The 17760-nt window shown below is 34.1% G+C and overlaps 1 protein-coding gene across 2 annotated transcripts in view; it reads right to left on the minus strand.

Annotated features, from left to right (window-relative positions):
* The window catches only part of LOC111058289 (elongation of very long chain fatty acids protein 6), a 32201-nt gene extending 19827 nt beyond the window's left edge, over nt 1-12374 (minus strand). The window contains exon 1 of one of the 2 annotated variants that reach the window (XM_022345799.2): nt 11616-12374. In XM_022345799.2, the coding sequence (XP_022201491.1) occupies nt 11616-11944 (329 nt within the window). In that variant the 5' untranslated portion in view covers nt 11945-12374. Of the gene's footprint in view, nt 1-316; nt 322-11615 lie in introns of those variants that run through there. The other variant, XM_039438150.1, reaches the window with a different exon arrangement.
* Nucleotides 12375-17760: the final 5386 nt, after the last annotated feature.

Below are 17760 nucleotides of genomic sequence, written 5' to 3' on the forward strand. Positions count from 1 at the left end.
TACATTCAATTAGTACTAAAACAAAGTATTTATATATAGACATGTTATTAACACAGTCGAATGTCATGAACGCTACGCAGTCAACAATACAGTTCAACTGATAGTGAAAAATGTATCTCAAGTACCTAGTGTTAAATAACAACCAAACAGTGCTGGTGACATAACTAGAGAGTTAGCCTACTAAGAAACGTACAGGTTTGTTGGAATATATCACCAAAAATCGTCACGAAGGCTTCCAACGAAATCCATCAATGGACAATGCGAGACCTGTTGTGCGTATTTCAGGAAGAACCACTACCAGCATACGCACTTTAACCTTGACACACATTTCAGCTTCCACTTTTTTCAAATTTATTTATTCGTCGCCCGTTTATTCAATTTGAGAAAAGCCAACAGTGTTTGACCTCGGTTAAGTTGGAACCTGATATCGGTTGATTCGAAAACGTTTGTTTAGGAGGGCAATGGCTCAACTTTTGAATCATAAATGTGTTCGCGCAATCCAATCAATTGATATTCAACACGGAAAATCGCTTCAAGTTCATACTACCGTCTACTACCCACTTGCCTCGTACTAGTTAGTTCAATGGGCTGATGAGTAGATACCATTAGCAGCTTCAGTGAACCAGTTTATCGTCAGATTTAATTTGGTCACTGATTTTCCTTTAATTTGTTTACCTCATCCCATTTCAATTGACAGTGATTTTTAATCAAACTGTCAAGTTCTTCGATGTGAAAATGATAAGTGAATTCATATATTGAGAGTACCACAGTGTAGAAACAGTACCTGCTCAATGCACTCCTATCAATATCAGAGATCTAATACACTACATTTGTAAACCCAATATAACTAAAGATGATGGATGAATGAGGAGGCTACCTCTGCTTTTATGGTTCATCATGAATTTAAACAATTTTCATTCTATTATTTATATTATGTAATTATTTATTTTAGTCGTTATTCAATTTTATTGCATTACATTAATGTAATAATAAAATACAAAAGAGAGATGCTGATTTCCTTGTTGATCATTATTTTCAGTGTATTTTGGGAGGTTCAATTAGTTGTGAATGAGCTGCTATAATCTTGTCAATATTTCTTATCCTAGTTGTCAGCTTCAAAGACATCTCTTCCCGTTCCAAGGCTGTATTAGAAGGGTTCATAAGATACACCCGCATATCCGGAGTCGAATGGATAGAGTTCACTTCAACACAGCAGGTCCATCAATAAATTTCAGTTGGGGAAGATCATCATTCCCAAAATAAACTGTTGTAAAATAACTCCCAGAATAACCAAATCGCTGGAAATCCTAGACAACATTTCGAATTCTGTAGCAGATATTTTTATCGAATTCTAATCAGTGATTTAGGTACTATATTTCCAAAAAGGCTTAAACTAATTACTTCTTCTGAAAATAAGCATAACAATGATTTCGATTTCATTAGCTTAGTTCTATGATCTGACTGCATTGCAGTAATATTATTTTTAGGATATGGATATCTAGGCTTGTGAAATGATAAAGAAAGTTTAAATGACCTACAGCTTTAGGTGGTTTCCAAACCTAATCACCCATCTTGGGGAAATACTCCACGGCATTGATCTCGTGAACAATTTTCAAGAAGAAATTTGAAGAGAATACAAAATAAAAATTGAATGAGAATATCAAATTAGACTGAGTTGAGTCTATGTTTTCAACCACTGGAAATGCAGGATATGTACAAGATAAAGCATATATATAATCTTCGGAAAAACATGAATGCAATTTGTTATAGAAGAATATTTCATTGAAAGATCTTGGAGTGATAATTTGCTATGTTGTCCTTCTACAATAATCTTTTACAAAAAATTCAAAATTCGAGGTTGAGTGGTAGAGAGGACTTAAAAGTTCTAACTCCGCCTAATAAAGTATTTTTTCATTTCATTTCAATTTTGTCCTTCTAGATAATCAATAATCTAGCACAGAATAATCGATGATAATCTAATAACTTTGATAATCTATCATAACACCGGAAAAATTAGGTTTATTCGGACGCAGGATGCAAATGCATGATCGCCAGAAAAACTTCCATGAATTAAAAATGTCAATTATCAAGAAACTTTCAATGTCATTGAAATTATTTCAATTGTTTTCGCAATTGTTGTTTTCATATTGGCTCATAAAACATGGCAATATTTTGCTTAGTAGTGTTGTTAAACTTTAATGGCCTTGATTAGGACTATTGATTATTTCGAAAAACACACTCTAGATCCACGAACATAATGTTTGTTACATCACCTGGCAATTAATCAGGAATTATTGTTCAATTTTCAACTGAATTTCGAGAATGATAGGATAAGATTTTATCTGGCTCTACAGTGAATTCAGGGACGTTGAATAATATGAGGTACTGATTAGAGGGTAATGCTAAATTGAGCTACACGCACACTAGCCTACATTCCGCCATCTAACAAGATTGTAGTGATAAGCATTTTACTACAATTTGACACGAGCTTTAGCGAAAAAATCAGCAAACCAAAATTACATGTTTTTGTTACTGATTCTGAATCAAATAAAAATTTATTTCACAATAAATTTCACAGAGCTTATACAAAACATTATTAATGAATAGAAGATAATTAAAAATATGTAAAAATACAGAAAATTACCTGCAAAGGTCAAGCTTGAGTGCAGGTAAGGTAAGCTCTCAATTTTTTGTTTTGAATGTTAAAATATACGAGAAGTCAATAAATTTTTCATGAATACAATACAATTTATGTACAATACAATTGTACATTTTCATGTACAATACAATTGGCATGGACCTTAGAACAATATTTGAACAATGTGAGACAAAATTAAGAAATAGAAGTTTTGGGCAATAGCCAATTTTTTATTTTCTGACTATTGTATTATTTACTCTATCCAATAAATGAACATTAGTCCTAAACACAAAAATACAAGTTATTGATTATCACATGGATCAACAGTTAGTTATAATAATTTGTTATTTTATCGAAGAATTGTTTTATGAAAAATGGATATTGTATTAAAAAATTATACAATACGTCTACAAAGTTGAATGAAAACTACTATAAACTAAAAGTGTCTGATGTTTTCAGTTAAATATTATTTTCAATGAGACATTATTTGAAGGTAGAATCATTGAAGTTTACAAGTACAGTAGTGTGTGTGAAAATAAATGCTTCAAGTATATAATAAAAAACTAGATTCCTGAAGCCGGATTTTGATTGGAATAATAATGTCGAAATAGCAAAATAACATTTGATTGCCATTATCCTGCAGCATTCGTATCATTAGTAAGTATGACGTCAAGACTCAACTATTTTTCTCAAATTACAGTCAAAGAGCTATCCTGCGAAACTAATCTGACTTCCAGTAGAGATTTTCTCATCTTTTTTCGAGCAGGTCTAGCAGAGATATCCTCTTTTTTCAATCATTTCACTGAGAATAAAAATGTTGAGCAGTAGTTTATTTCCGTGCGTAATACAAGCAAATGACTAATTCAAGAGTCTTGTTTTGAAGTACTATATCTAAATTTCATGAGATTATCAGTTCAAGGGCAACGCTCTCATTACCATTGAAAGTTTAATAGCTTTCGGACAAAATCATCAAGAAAAACTATTCAAATGACATAATTGATCAATGTAAACAAATTGGAATACCTATTTAAGAGTTTGCAAACTTTTTCTTTACGCTATGACTATCTGCTAAATGTCTTCAATATATATACTTTTTCACTATACTTGCTTTTACTAATTTGATGACTCAAACATATTTTTAGTGATCGATGATGTATACATGAGTTCCCAATTGAAGTGGATGATAATGATGTCTCAAAATATATTCCATTTCTTCAAAATAATATATCCATAAATAATTCTCTTTCATGGTCAATCATTCTCACACAAAGAATTGTGTGACAGAGAGGACCTTAGGTCATAACCCCGCCCTTGATAAAGAATTGAATTTGACAATCAAACACCATCCACGAACACACCATATTTTCCCCAAAAAATCAGTGAAAAATTAATTTCTATAATATTTAATTTCACTAGATGGCAATCTTCTCTTACATATTCATCTAACATATGAAAAAATCTGTAATCAATCCATTTTCAACCAAATCGAGCATTTCTCTAAACAGTTTTTTCATCAAGAAAATGATGAACAAGACAAAAATAATATTTATGAATCCTTAAAATACGTCCCAGCTGCAAAGGCAACTAAATCAATTGATTATTATCAATTAAAGTTGACTCAATACTGTTATCTGCAATCATAAGCACACAACTTTCACACGTGTTAATACTGAACGTTACGAGCCTCCAGTTAACTTTGAGTCATCAAGAGACATAAAAATGCGACTGGTGTCAATACGACGACAAGAGTTGTCGGCCTATATTTCCATTTGCCACAAGCAACAAGGCTGTCTTCACGTCTTTATGTCTGCTTCTACTACCTTCCACAATGTCGCTCTCACTACACGTAATATACTCCTTTATGTCATGACGTCACATACAAGGTGCACAGGTCTCCCCTCTAGAAAGTGACGGAATTCTTCAATAAACTACAAAACATTGACTGCTCTCTGACAGTGCATTTGTTTCTCACCAATCATTATTGTCAATACCTATTTCTTTTCAATATAGTAGAACCTCTTTATTGTCAATCCTTTTTCTCTTTCAGATTATTATTGACCGAGCGAAGTGAGGTCTAAGATTCAAGTCGACGGTTTGGCATTTCTCTTAATGTTTAAATGTTTATATGTTGCGCATTTACGGCGAAACGCGGTAATAGATTTTCATAAAATTTGACAGGTATATTCCTTTTTTAATTGCACGTATACGTATATACAAGGTTTTTGGAAATTTTGCATTTCAGGGATAATATAAAAGGAAAAAGGAGCCTCCTTCATACGCCAATATTAGAGTAAAAATCAGACTATAGAATTATTATTCATCATAAATCAGCTGACAAGTGATTACACAGATGTGTGGAGAAGCCAGTCTATTGTTGTATTCCCATAAGGTCTATAGTTTCAATCAGGTACTTGTGGATGAGAATACTGCTTGAGATCTACTGTTCACAGAGCTACTAGTATTTATAATATCATTATAGATCATAGTAATAATTGTATTGATAAATAGATTATTGATTAATTTATTTATACCCTGGGATTTTCAAATAAGTAATGCAGCTACATAACTGTTGAATGTATAAATAGGAAAATAATCATTTCAGAAAAGATTTCATGAAGGATGAATTACAGTACTGTTAGCAGCACACAGAATGCTTCAAGTTACTGTACTCATGTGTGAGGAGATTGGTATCAAGGTGAGTACAGACATATGCGCCTTGAATACGCGTATTTCGCTTTTCATCAGCCCATTAAATTACCGTATATACAGAAACAGTAAGATACAGATATAATGAGTATCAGCTGACGAAAAACGAAATGCACGTGTTCGTAGCTCATGAGTTTGTACGCACCTAGATGCTCAAGTTACAATAAAACATCGCACAGTAATTAAAAAAACCAAAATCCTTCTCACTAGAGAAGGATAAACCTGGAGCTGTGAGAGGTACAAATACAGGGAGACCGGGACGACCATAATTAACATTGTAACTGAGTAGATAATATATTACTGTACTTTTATTATTTTTTCCTCTTACAAGTACAGATACAGTAGATAAAATGTATTATTTTGTTGGCAAATAATATACTATTCAATGACTTTCAAGTGAATGTAACATAAGTGATTGAATCTATTATGATCAGTAGAGGTATGTGGAGCTAACAACTGGAAAGAACTGTATATAAAAGTACCTACTGAACCATGAAATCAACACAATTGCAAACTTTATACATGGTTAGAGCAAACGAGGTTATTCATAGGGAGACCTTGAGTCACACATGATACAATACAAGCCATGAATAGTACTGGAACATGATGGAAAATAGAAAAGTCCGAGAAAAACGTAAAAATAGCCTAGTCTACCCTATTTATGATAAATAAAGATGTAATCTAGAGCTTCTGCAATATTATTAGAAGAATTTTCACCTTAGCCCCAGCTAGACATATAACTAAGCAACAGATTGAGTGGCTGCCTACAGATAAACTCAAATATAGTTATCAAAATCTATGGAAAACATTTCAAAATTTTGTGAAACATCCAGTTCAGTAATTAACCCAAAATAATTCGATCACGGAAATCAAACAGCTTCTTCCGATCCCATCAGCACTTGCTTGGAATTCCACAGGCACCATCAAAATCTACATATATAACAGCTGCGGTTTCTCCCAATGTATACGTAGAAAATCTTTCGAACAGGAAGTTTCCACATTGCTTGTAGCAGTCAGACAGCCTTTACAAGGATGTCCAGTCAATTAGCTATATCTATTGAATAGTACAAAATGCACTACAACCACGAGAAATACCAATCGGAAGATTATACAGCATTATTTCAGCCAACTAAAACAAATTTATGATAAATTATCACAAGCTACGGAACCTGATTCGCGTACATACATCACCTTGAGAAACAGATTAATCTACGTGCATACAAGATCGATAATTCCAACGTTACAGCATCTCGCTAGAGAATAAGTTTTTAAAAAAGTCAAACTGGTTCAACAAGTGGAAAAAGGTTTTGCATGAAGGTTAGTGCGTCAATTGGGCTATTAATACTATTAAGCGATTCAGATTTTTTGTAGAAGTAACTTAGTTTACATGTGCATTCCTATTTTAGAATTATTTTAAATTTTACAAATGTATACATGATTACAATATTTATTTTGCATCAACATTCAAAAGAGATTCTAGAGAGTAATCAACATTTTCCCTACCGGTAATAATATTAATCGATTTTCAAAACTGTATTAAATTTTAAACACTATATTTCTTCATTACTTTGGATGACTAATTGTACTGAAATATTGTTCTAATTATGCGTCAGCTACCATTGAATTTCTTGACCTGAGAATTGAATAAAGCCACAAATACATCGATTTTTGGTCGTACGAATTTTGCCCTCCTCATGAATTCTATTAGATTAAACAGTTGATGTTTGTCAAGTCCCGTTCAATCTAATGAAATTTATAAGGACGGCCAAAAATCGATGTGATGTGCCTCAGACCGATAGTAAAATCGGCTGAATTAGGTAGAAATGGTGAGTGGAAAATTCGTATTTTTCATAAGTGGGAAAGCTAAATCGTGATGGATAGCTTCGGACAATCATTTACTGATGGATAGTTTCAATTTGAAAAATCATGAATCACTTAAAGGTTGAAAAATATCACGCCAAGCTCATGCATATTTGAAAAATATGAGGAAAGTCCCAAGTTTCAATTCCCAGTAGTTCCATCAATGGAAAAATACAAGTTACTTCACGGCTAGCAGCCTTTTCTTGAAAGCAAAAGGACAAGATGGTAGAGCTTATAATAAACACACAACCATGATTCCCAATAAATCATTACATTTCATTCATAAATCCCACATTAAGTATCTTTGCAAAGCTCTTCAATAGAGTCTGTCCTGTGTACTAAGATAATAATTTATTCAAGCGCGACTCTGGAAATTTGAGTGGATAGAGTTTATGCTTGAGTTAAGAGTTTGTGTTTGAGTCACACGAGTCGAGATGTTTGCACAGCTACTTATGACGTTACTCAGTTTCAGGAAAATCCGGTGCTTCGGTACAGATACTTCAATAATACATAAATATTCATGAGATGTCTATTCAAAAATAGTCTACCTATATGTATAAACCGGATATGGATAGATTCTCCAATTTAAAAATTGTACTAAAAGACATCTCAAACTGATCAAATATCAGGATTATCAGATTCTGAGTATCAGTACAGAATACAATGAATTCAAGTTATACAATTTGAAAACTTGTTCATGTGTAGTTTATATGGGAGGAGAATTGCCAGCTATCTCTAATGATGAGTGAACGAAAAAAATACAGATTAAAATTCCCGGGCTGACAAATAATTTTTGAATAGTAGCGCTCATCGAATTTGCATCTAGCTGTTTACCCTGTTGTCAATATTAATTTGTAGTAGCAGAAGTCTTCGGGGTGAATTACAGCATTTAATTTGGATTTTCGTTTAATAATAATAATACAAAATAAAAAATTGATGGTTTTCAGAACTGTAGAGAAGTTTTAAAAGAGGAGCACTGCAAGCTTTAGGAATCACGATCAAGGTTAGCGAATTAGAAAACAGCTTCACAATTATTTACAAATAATGAGAAAGATGGAACGAATCAATGCAAAGACAAAACTGAGGAGAGGAAATTTGAAGATATAATCACAGAGGAAAGATAGCATAAGATAGATAATCCTATTGATACAAAAATCATTTGAAGATATCAAATCCATGAACATGGAACTTCATGGAGATTTGAAAAGATGCAGTCATTCATAAAGCATTTATATATAATACAATATAAGAATGCTTATTTCTGTGTATTCAACTTTGCAGATGATGTGAGACTCCTTCCCTATGAGGGACCACTCAAAAATTAGAACAAAGACCTTATAAAATAACTGATAAAGGACAATATCATAGTTTCGACAAATCTATAAAAATAACTTTACACTACCAAAAATTGATGAATGAGAACTGACGAGAGTAATTTCTGGAAGATAACTATAGCTACTGGGGAAGTGACATTGTTTCACTTAGAAGACAAGTGACAAGTGAATCTATTTCTAGACAAGCGAGGATTGTAATAGCAATAGAGCTTTCTGATAGAGCAATATTGAATCTACAGCAACACGAACAAACAATTTGAGATCCATGATATACTAGCGCTACAGAAAAGTTAGCTCATCAGAGCTTAGAAGACAACTTCAATGGACCTTTATATTAGACTGTATTACAGAAAAATATGCTTCAATTTACCTATATAATATTTTAATAGAAATAAGTTAGGAACAGGATATTGTGGAGAAAAGAATGGACTAGATACAGCATTATCAACGGTTTGAAAAATATATTGCTCTATTGCGGACTGTGCGAGATCTAGACAATAAGATATATTTTTGGGTCTAATATTTATTCTAAATGGAAGAAATTGAACAAAAAATTAGTTTATGGGATAAAAAACGAATATGGCAAGGACATGACATTTTTAAATCCTTCAATGCTAATGAATTTAAAAATAAATTTAAATATTCGTTAGAGAATAAAAAGACAGTTGAGCAGTTGAATTATTATCGATTTCTCCCAACTTGGGACTGTAAGAATAGCCCTGGCAATAATAAGATTGTTGAAATGCTAGCGGTATCTCCTAAAAATAGAATCAAATACAAATGAGTCAAAACTAGGAAAACTGACCCATTAACTGAAACACTTTTGTTTATTGTTTACCAATGACACTTTCCAAATTTGCACTCCAAAAAGCTCTGAATACAGTAAGGCGTCAAAAATAGTAGCTCTGAAAATAATAGACCAAAAATAGATATTTTGTCAATTAGCCGACAATGACAACAATTGGGATTAATCAGTTTAATTTAGTTTAATAGATTCTCACGCATGGAAGAAGACGAAATAGAATCTCCCTCTGGCTGCCCACTCAAACGTTTATCAATATCATGCCTTCCGGGAGAGGGTCAGCTGCACGATCACGATACCATGAGACGAGGTAACATTGACCTGCCCTACTACAGACTGTTGAAAGCACATGAATGCTACCCTTTACGAACTCTTAAAAATTTTCAACAGACTGCCGATTTTTGTTCGTGAGCTGGAGTATAGAACGTTTTGTAGGCGGTTACGTGAGAAACTTATCACTACCCTCTGTACTCACTGAAAAAGAATGAAACCAGTGGACTTGTGGAACAGTTGAGACCATTTTATAGTTTGGAGTGGCAGTTCATCTACAGAGCCATATGAGACGAACTATCTGCAGCCATCTCAAGTTATTTGTGTTTTCAATTGTTTTAAACTTTGACGAAGTCTGTCTGGCAACTGTCGGTCATGGACTGAATATACTGAATTACTGAATATTCTATAAACCACATAAGCTTTCAGATAAAAATTAAATAATCATTCAATATGTTCTGATAACAGAGTAGGACTGCAAGAATCTAAAATTTTGGAACCACAATCAAAGACAAAATATTCCAAATACTGACCAAATATGAACCATATTTATGAGAATGAGATATTCAAATGTCTTTCAAATGGTAAGTGAGTGAAAAAATAGATCCAATGACATAAAAATATCCAACGAGCAACTGAACTTGTTCAAATAAGTGTTCTGATACAGGTGTATTCTAAGTCTGCGATTCTGAGTACGGTACACATGGTAGTAGGCTATAGATATCTCTATTCTTAAGAGTCTTATTAATTTTTAATAAAGCACTACTATACTGATTCAATAGATCTCACTAATATAATTCATTATCAGATAATGCGATATGAATGAGAATTATATTAGTGGGATCTATTGAATCAGTATAGTAGTGCTTTAGTAAAAAATACGCCTGTGATGAAATGGATTTTTAATAAAAGCTACATAAGTTAAGGCGATTTCTCACTAAAAAAGGTACAGTAAGCTACGGTACCTATTTTCCATGCAATAATTTAGTTAACTTGAAACAGTCCAATACTAAGGTTTGATAAGTGACAGTCAATAGCCTACTAAGGTTTGGCAGTAATGAAATTGCTTCATGGTATTCTATCTATGAACCGTTTAAATTAAATAATTTGGATTCCGATCAACAAATTAATCATCATTGGATTTCCCATTAGGCACGCATCGGCAAAAATATTATCATCCACATTAGTAAAAAGTACTATAAATAGTAAGAAAACAAAGATATTGTCAAATTTCACTAAAAATTTATTAAAAACTTTAAAACAGAACCATGGTTTCACGTAGTTAACCAACGCATCATCAGCTGTACTGAGGAATGAGGATACAGAAACATTCTTAACCTGACAATATCTTTGTTTTCTTATTATGGAGAGATTTCACAACATCACCATCAATTCTAATAATTTTATACTATAAATAGCATTAAGTTATCAGCTTGTTGACATCAAAGTGTAGTGTAGTTTCAAGTTACACATGAAAACTTCTAGACCTTGTTTTAGATCAGATTCATAATAAAGTGAATTATTTTTAAATAAGCTCAATATCATTACAGATGGCTTTGAGGAGCAGGAAGGATATCAACTAATTGAGTGTGATTGGTTGATGAAGGCATCAACCGAAGGATTATGAGATTGAGGTTAATGAAATTTGGTCAAAGTACTGTCATACGAAGTTTTTAAACTCTTTGTACTTGAAGCCTACAACATCAATTTTGGATGTTTTTATAGGACAATCCCACAAATAAGTTACGACATACCGGACAAAATTCTTTTCTTTCCTTATAAATTGAAAAAGAGGCTTCAGGATTTAGACCTGGATATTTTTCAGGTTTAAGCTTTATTTTATTTTACATTGTATAATTTGTGTGTTATGAGAGCAATGGGTCTACCAAGTGATCTTACTTACGGTACATTCTAAAAAATAAAGGAGAGGGTGAATTTTAATTGAATAGGTGAGTTTGTGATGTTACAGTTTGTAAAGTTGAAAAGGTTTGTAGATTTGACTTACCTTGGCACACAAATCGAGTGGTAAATTCCATAATTCTTCAGGACATAGTAGAGCTCAGGAAACGTTCGGCAAGCTCCCATCACGCTGAAGCAGGCCAGCATTGTATTCCATACAGCCAGTACGCCCCTGAGTTGAAATCTAGGACGATTCTGCATCAGGTGTTGTCCACCAAAAATGACAATCATATAAATCGCACAGTATAGAAAACCATAGGTCCAGTTTTCGGTCATCCATACTCTTGTATTGGAATGTTCAAATTCCTCTTCAAAATTGAACATGTACGAGTAATTTCTCGTATTAAAATTATCGTTGTAATAGTTACTCCTCATGGTTGGGCTGGTTTGTGCACGAATGGACAAGTACAGGTTATGAAGAGGGTCTAGCCGAAGTTTAGTCCAGGTACATTCAAATTAGAAAATCATCGAAAGTGCAATATCACAGTTTTTACGTTTTAAAAACAAATAACTCACAGAAAGGCACTGAACTGCAAAAGATCCGATACAGCCTAGCACATGCCCGAGATGCCAACTAACGCCCAGACCGGCAGCGTGTATCGTGTAATCGCTATGCAAGAGCCGATGGTACTACAAGTCTTTCAGACTTCTAGTTTTAATGGAAAACAGGTACAAGTTTTGCTGATGCCCTTGGAATGTAATAAGCCATCAAATGGTCGGCTTTATCACGTTCAATATCTAAAAGCACAAACGTTGACAACTCCTCTCCTACCCCAAGACTAGCATCGCGCCCACTAAACGACTGAACAAGTGCCATTATAATCGGAATTATCTACGCGTTTGAAACGCTCACACCAGAGAGCGCTAGGAACCGTTTCTGACTGCGTGCTAGCTGGATGCATCACTTTTTCAAAATATCAAACTGCTCGAATTGAGAGTTAACGTTATATTTGTGGTTCGAATCGTGTACCCCAACATTGTGAATTAGAAACTTTTATAATATTTATTGAGAGGAATTGACTCCTTCAAGCACTGGGGCCCGTTTCTTAAAAGACACAATATACATATTCAATTATGAATTTTAATGGAGCAAGTGACTCTGAAACCACTAGAGTCCGAGAGATATTACTTTCAACATGAAGAGGGGAAACCGATTTTATTCCAGTCAATATAGAAATAAAAAAGAGTGTGCTTGCAATTTATATTGTAGTTAAGATTTTTAGTATATTGTTTGTATACCTTTAATACCTTCTGCTTCATCCATTACCCACATTTGTGGGTTCGATGGCATCATGGAGTTCGATTTCAATATACACAATAACACAAAAGCTATTCAGATGGCAAGAAAAACAGTGACCACATTTTTTAAAAAAGTTCAGATCATCACTCATAAATTCATTGAAATTGAAAGTCTTTATTCTCCAAAAAAGATTAACAATACAATTATATTTGCATGTAAAAAATTAAAATACATTTCATTGGAGGCTTCTCTTATGGGCACATGCCTGTGAGAGAGGAGCAAGTTGTCTAGTAGCATCAATATATATAATCTTAATTTAAACTATTCACGCTATAATATGATTTATCAGAAAGCAGCTTCCTGACGGCTCTCTTGAAGGCGGCCTCATCCAACTGCTTCACACCAGGAGGCAGTTTGTTGAAGAATTTCAGTGCAGAAAATAACTCTATAGCTGGCCTGTGAATGGTGGAGATGTCTCCTAGGGACATCCAGCAGCTCGCGGTGCCTGGTGTTGTGGCTATGAATGTCACTTCGGGCAGCCAGAGTATGCTGTATCCTCTTGACATACATCAAGCACAGGAGGATGTAATGGCTGAAGACCGTCAGCACACCAAGGCGAACAATATGGGCTTGTAGTGGGCAAGATGATCGCTGCCTGTTATAATTCTTATAGCCCTCTTTTGCATGCTCAGCACATCGGCAGCCTCGCTGAATGACCCCACAGAAGTAAGCCATAGGTAATGTGGCAATGGAAGAACGTGTGATACATAAGAGAAGTCCAGAACCTATTTTGTTATCCACAATTTTCTTGCACTGAATACAGAGTTGCCCAAAAACCTCATATTTCCAGTACACTTACACTTACAGTACATATATTTCAGTTTCCAGATATTTCTGCCAAATCCAGAAATTGGGCTGGTATACCACTCTCCCCTCTTGTTTATCATGACATTCTGAATGAAAAATATCATGAGAACTCTCTATCTGAAATGAGTACTGGGTCATGATGTTTCAAAAATGAGTAAAATATCAAGAAAAAAAATTTCAATGGATTTTAGTTTTTGATCAACAGTATCTTTTGATTGTAACCATTCAAATCTATAATGCAAAATCCATCTGGGAAGGAATTTTATGCTCTACAATCTGAGACCAGGTAGACGCTCTATCTCATACAGATTTCCAGGTACACCTGACAACAATGCTCCTTGTATTTTGAAAAACACCTATTATAAGTCCATAAAATCATATTCTTTGAGAAACACCTGTTGGATGCACTCCTATCCAGAACCTATTTCCTAGTGGAGAGGCGCGCATAAGGACACCTCACGGATCAAAATTTCAAACATTAATAACTTTTGGCACAATGACCAGATCTCATCACAGCTCATCCTTCTTGGCTCATCAAAGCGGTTCAAAATACTTACTTGCATACTTGTGATGATCCCACTGGAAGCTTTGCAGCCATGGTCGTCGTTTGTCCGATTCAACTTGAGGTCAGACGTCCTCCCAGAACTCTTTCATGGAATAGTAGTTCTTTTCCAGCAGATATGTCTTCAAAGATTTTCTGAAGATTGCAGGATCACTATACCTCCTTATGTCTAAGGGAAGCCTGTTAAACACCCTGCTGGCTACATTCCTCGTACTATTCAAGGCTTGTGTTGTCCGTTGTCTATCTATGTGGACGTTCCCTCTCTGCCTAGTATTGTGGTGGTGAATGCTGGAGTTTCTTTCAAAATGATCAGGATATTTCAGGATTGTTGTCGCTGACTCCAGTATGTACACATCCGTTAATGTTAACACTTGTAACTTCCTGAATATTGGTTTGCAATGTTCAATATAGTGTGCACCACTTATAATTCTGACTATTCTTTTTTGCAGTAAGAATACTCTTTCTGCTTCTGTGCAATTTCCCCAGAATATGATGCCATATGTTAAAACACTGTGGAAGCAGCCATAATAAACTTTCATCAATACTTCAGTGTCCACTACTTTCTGCAGGCGACGTGCAAGGCAACACACTACGTTTAATCTCTTAGCAACATTATTAATGTGTTCTTCCCAACGTAGATTGTCAGCAATGTGTACTCCCAAGTATTTGGCATTTTCATTCAATTGCAAGTGTTGATCACCAATGCGCAAACGTGGACTAAAGTCTCTTTTCTTAACATTATGGAACTGCATCACACACGTTTTCTTTTGGTTTAGTACCAGCTTATTTTCTGTGCACCATATACTCATCTCATTCAAACCTTGTTGCGTTTTCTTAATTGCTTCAGAAGAATTCCTGTCTACTAAGAGGTGACACACATCATCTGCAAACATCCAAATCTCCCCCGCTTGTACTGAAGTTGGAAGATCATTCACAAAAAGCAGGAAAAGAACTGGACCCATATTTGAGCCTTGCGGCACTCCTATGTTAACATCCTGTTGCACTTGTGATCTTATATGTCGAATAACATTATCCTTTCCCATGTGACTCACAGTGACCAGTTGTTGTCGGTTTTCCAAGTAAGTCATTATCCAATCCAAGGGTTTTCCTGTGATTCCATACTTGACAAGTTTTAGCTTCAACCTTCTGTGATTAACACAATCGAATGCCTTGGTCATATCGTAGAATATTGTGTACACCTCGTCCGTACAATCTACTTTATCGTACACTGCAGTTAATAAGGCAAAAATTGCATCTGCTGTGCTTTTTTTCTTACGGAATCCGAATTGTCTACCACTTATCAATCGGTGTTGCTCCAAATATGGAATCAATCTGTCCAGATAAGCAACTTCAAAAACTTTGGAATAGACTGATTGTACAGCTACAGGTCTATAGTTGCTTACTACATCTTTTTCATTCTTTTTATATATTGGGACCAGTTTAGATGTTTTAATCGCTTCTGGAAACTTCCCTTCTTCAAATGACTTATTAATAATCAACGACAAAGGTTCAGCTATAATATGCGCTGAGGCTTTAACTAGTCTACATGGGATATTGTCAACTCCAGCACTTGGTTTATTGCACACTCTATCAATAATTTCAATCACTTCATCGGCACAAGTTGATCTTAATTGAAATTGACGACCATCGATTTGCTCGCAAACATCCTCTATAATATCTTGATTGTGTAATTCATCACCAACAAGGCTCTTTACCTCCTCATAGAAATATTTATTGAACTCTTGTGCAATCTTAATGGGATCATTAACTGGCTCATCGTCTATTTTCAACCTCATATTATTATGGATGAAAGTATCCTTTGTCAGACTGTGAACAACTCTCCATGATTCTTTGCTGATATTTCTTGACTTTATTATTTTATCTCGGTAGAATGCCCTCCTATTACCAGAAACCAATTGTGAGTGCTGTCTCTTTGCATTACAATACTCCAACTTAGCTCTCTCATCACCAACTTGCCGAGTCCTCCAATACATTTCTTTTAATTTTTCTTTTGACAATAATATGTCATTGTCAATCCAACTCATATCAAATGAGTTATTAATCTTATAGATCTTTTTGGAAAACATATTTCAAAACAGTATCTATAATCGTTATAAAATTTATTGAACAATTCGTCACAAGACCTTTCACCATCCATGTCCATCCATTTAATCATGCCAAGTCTTCCAAAGAATTCGTCCATACCCAGTCTTGTAATTCTATTTCTCTCTATTTTCATGCATAACTTGGTATTAACATGCACATCTATATCTATGTAAAGCCATCTATGATCAGACAAGGGTGTGTCTATACAGCCGCTTTGTACTTGTTTTATGTTCTCACTTATCAGTACATAATCAATTTGTGTTGATACATTTGGAGTCACTCTAGTGTTCATTTTTATAACATTCAACAATTTGTGGGATTCCAACACATCAAAAAAACATCTTCTATATACAGAATCAATATTGCCATCGATATTCATATCTCCACATATTAAAATAGGAACATTCAAACTTTCGAGTTGGTTCAACAATTGCTCCAATATTTCAATGAAATTGTAGAAATTATTATCATGCGGTGGACGGTACACAACAAGAAATACGAATTTATATTCAGCACTTTTGAAAATACATGCACTACCCTCAAACACCCCTTCAGTCATGATATCTTCATATAGCAATGGGTATGATTTCATGCTCAAGCTCTGTTTCAAATATATAGCAACTCCACCACCATTTGATTTTTTTCTATTTGCTACTGCTACTTTATCATATCCATGTATTTTAAAAACTTTATCTTTATCCTGGTTTAACCAAGTCTCAGCGAATGCCAAAATATCCGGTTTCAATTCAATCAACTCAACCTCCAATTCCTCAACCTTGTTAAAAATAGATCTAATATTCAAAAAACATATACGTAAAACATTTCTATTTACAATTTTTTCCTCACAATGCGAGGAAGTCAAATAATTTATTTCATTACAATCAGTAATTACGTCATTTTTATTTACAAAATCTACTTTTCTATTTGTACGTTTTGTCTTCTGAATAAAAAACGCTTTAGTGTTACATTTTTTGGCCAACATTTTGAATCATTCACTACGTTTCTATACGTAAATTCTACACCCAATTTGAAGCTACAGTTGTATCCTTTGCTGTCCAATTTTTCAACAATAAAATCAACACTTGGGAATTCATCTTTAAGAAACTTTTTCACATCATCAGAAGTGGTTCCCTGCTTTACTTTACCAAGGTGATACCAAGCTTTCTTTGCACCACTAATGCAATTTTCCTTGTCATTTGTACCCACTATCGGTTTATTTTTTTGTATTACATAATTATTTTTCTTTTCCGTAACATTCAACCTACCTCCTGTATTGTTTTGAGTTATTTTATTTTTAGGTTTACTTTTTGCAACCATACTCCATGTTACGCCTACTTCATTAGATTCATTTTTATTTTCAACTAGATTTTTATTATTATCATCATTTCCTACAGAAATTCCACGATTGACTGGTTG

Source organism: Nilaparvata lugens, chromosome 11, assembly GCF_014356525.2.
Source record: "Nilaparvata lugens isolate BPH chromosome 11, ASM1435652v1, whole genome shotgun sequence".
Lineage (NCBI taxonomy): Eukaryota > Metazoa > Arthropoda > Insecta > Hemiptera > Delphacidae > Nilaparvata > Nilaparvata lugens.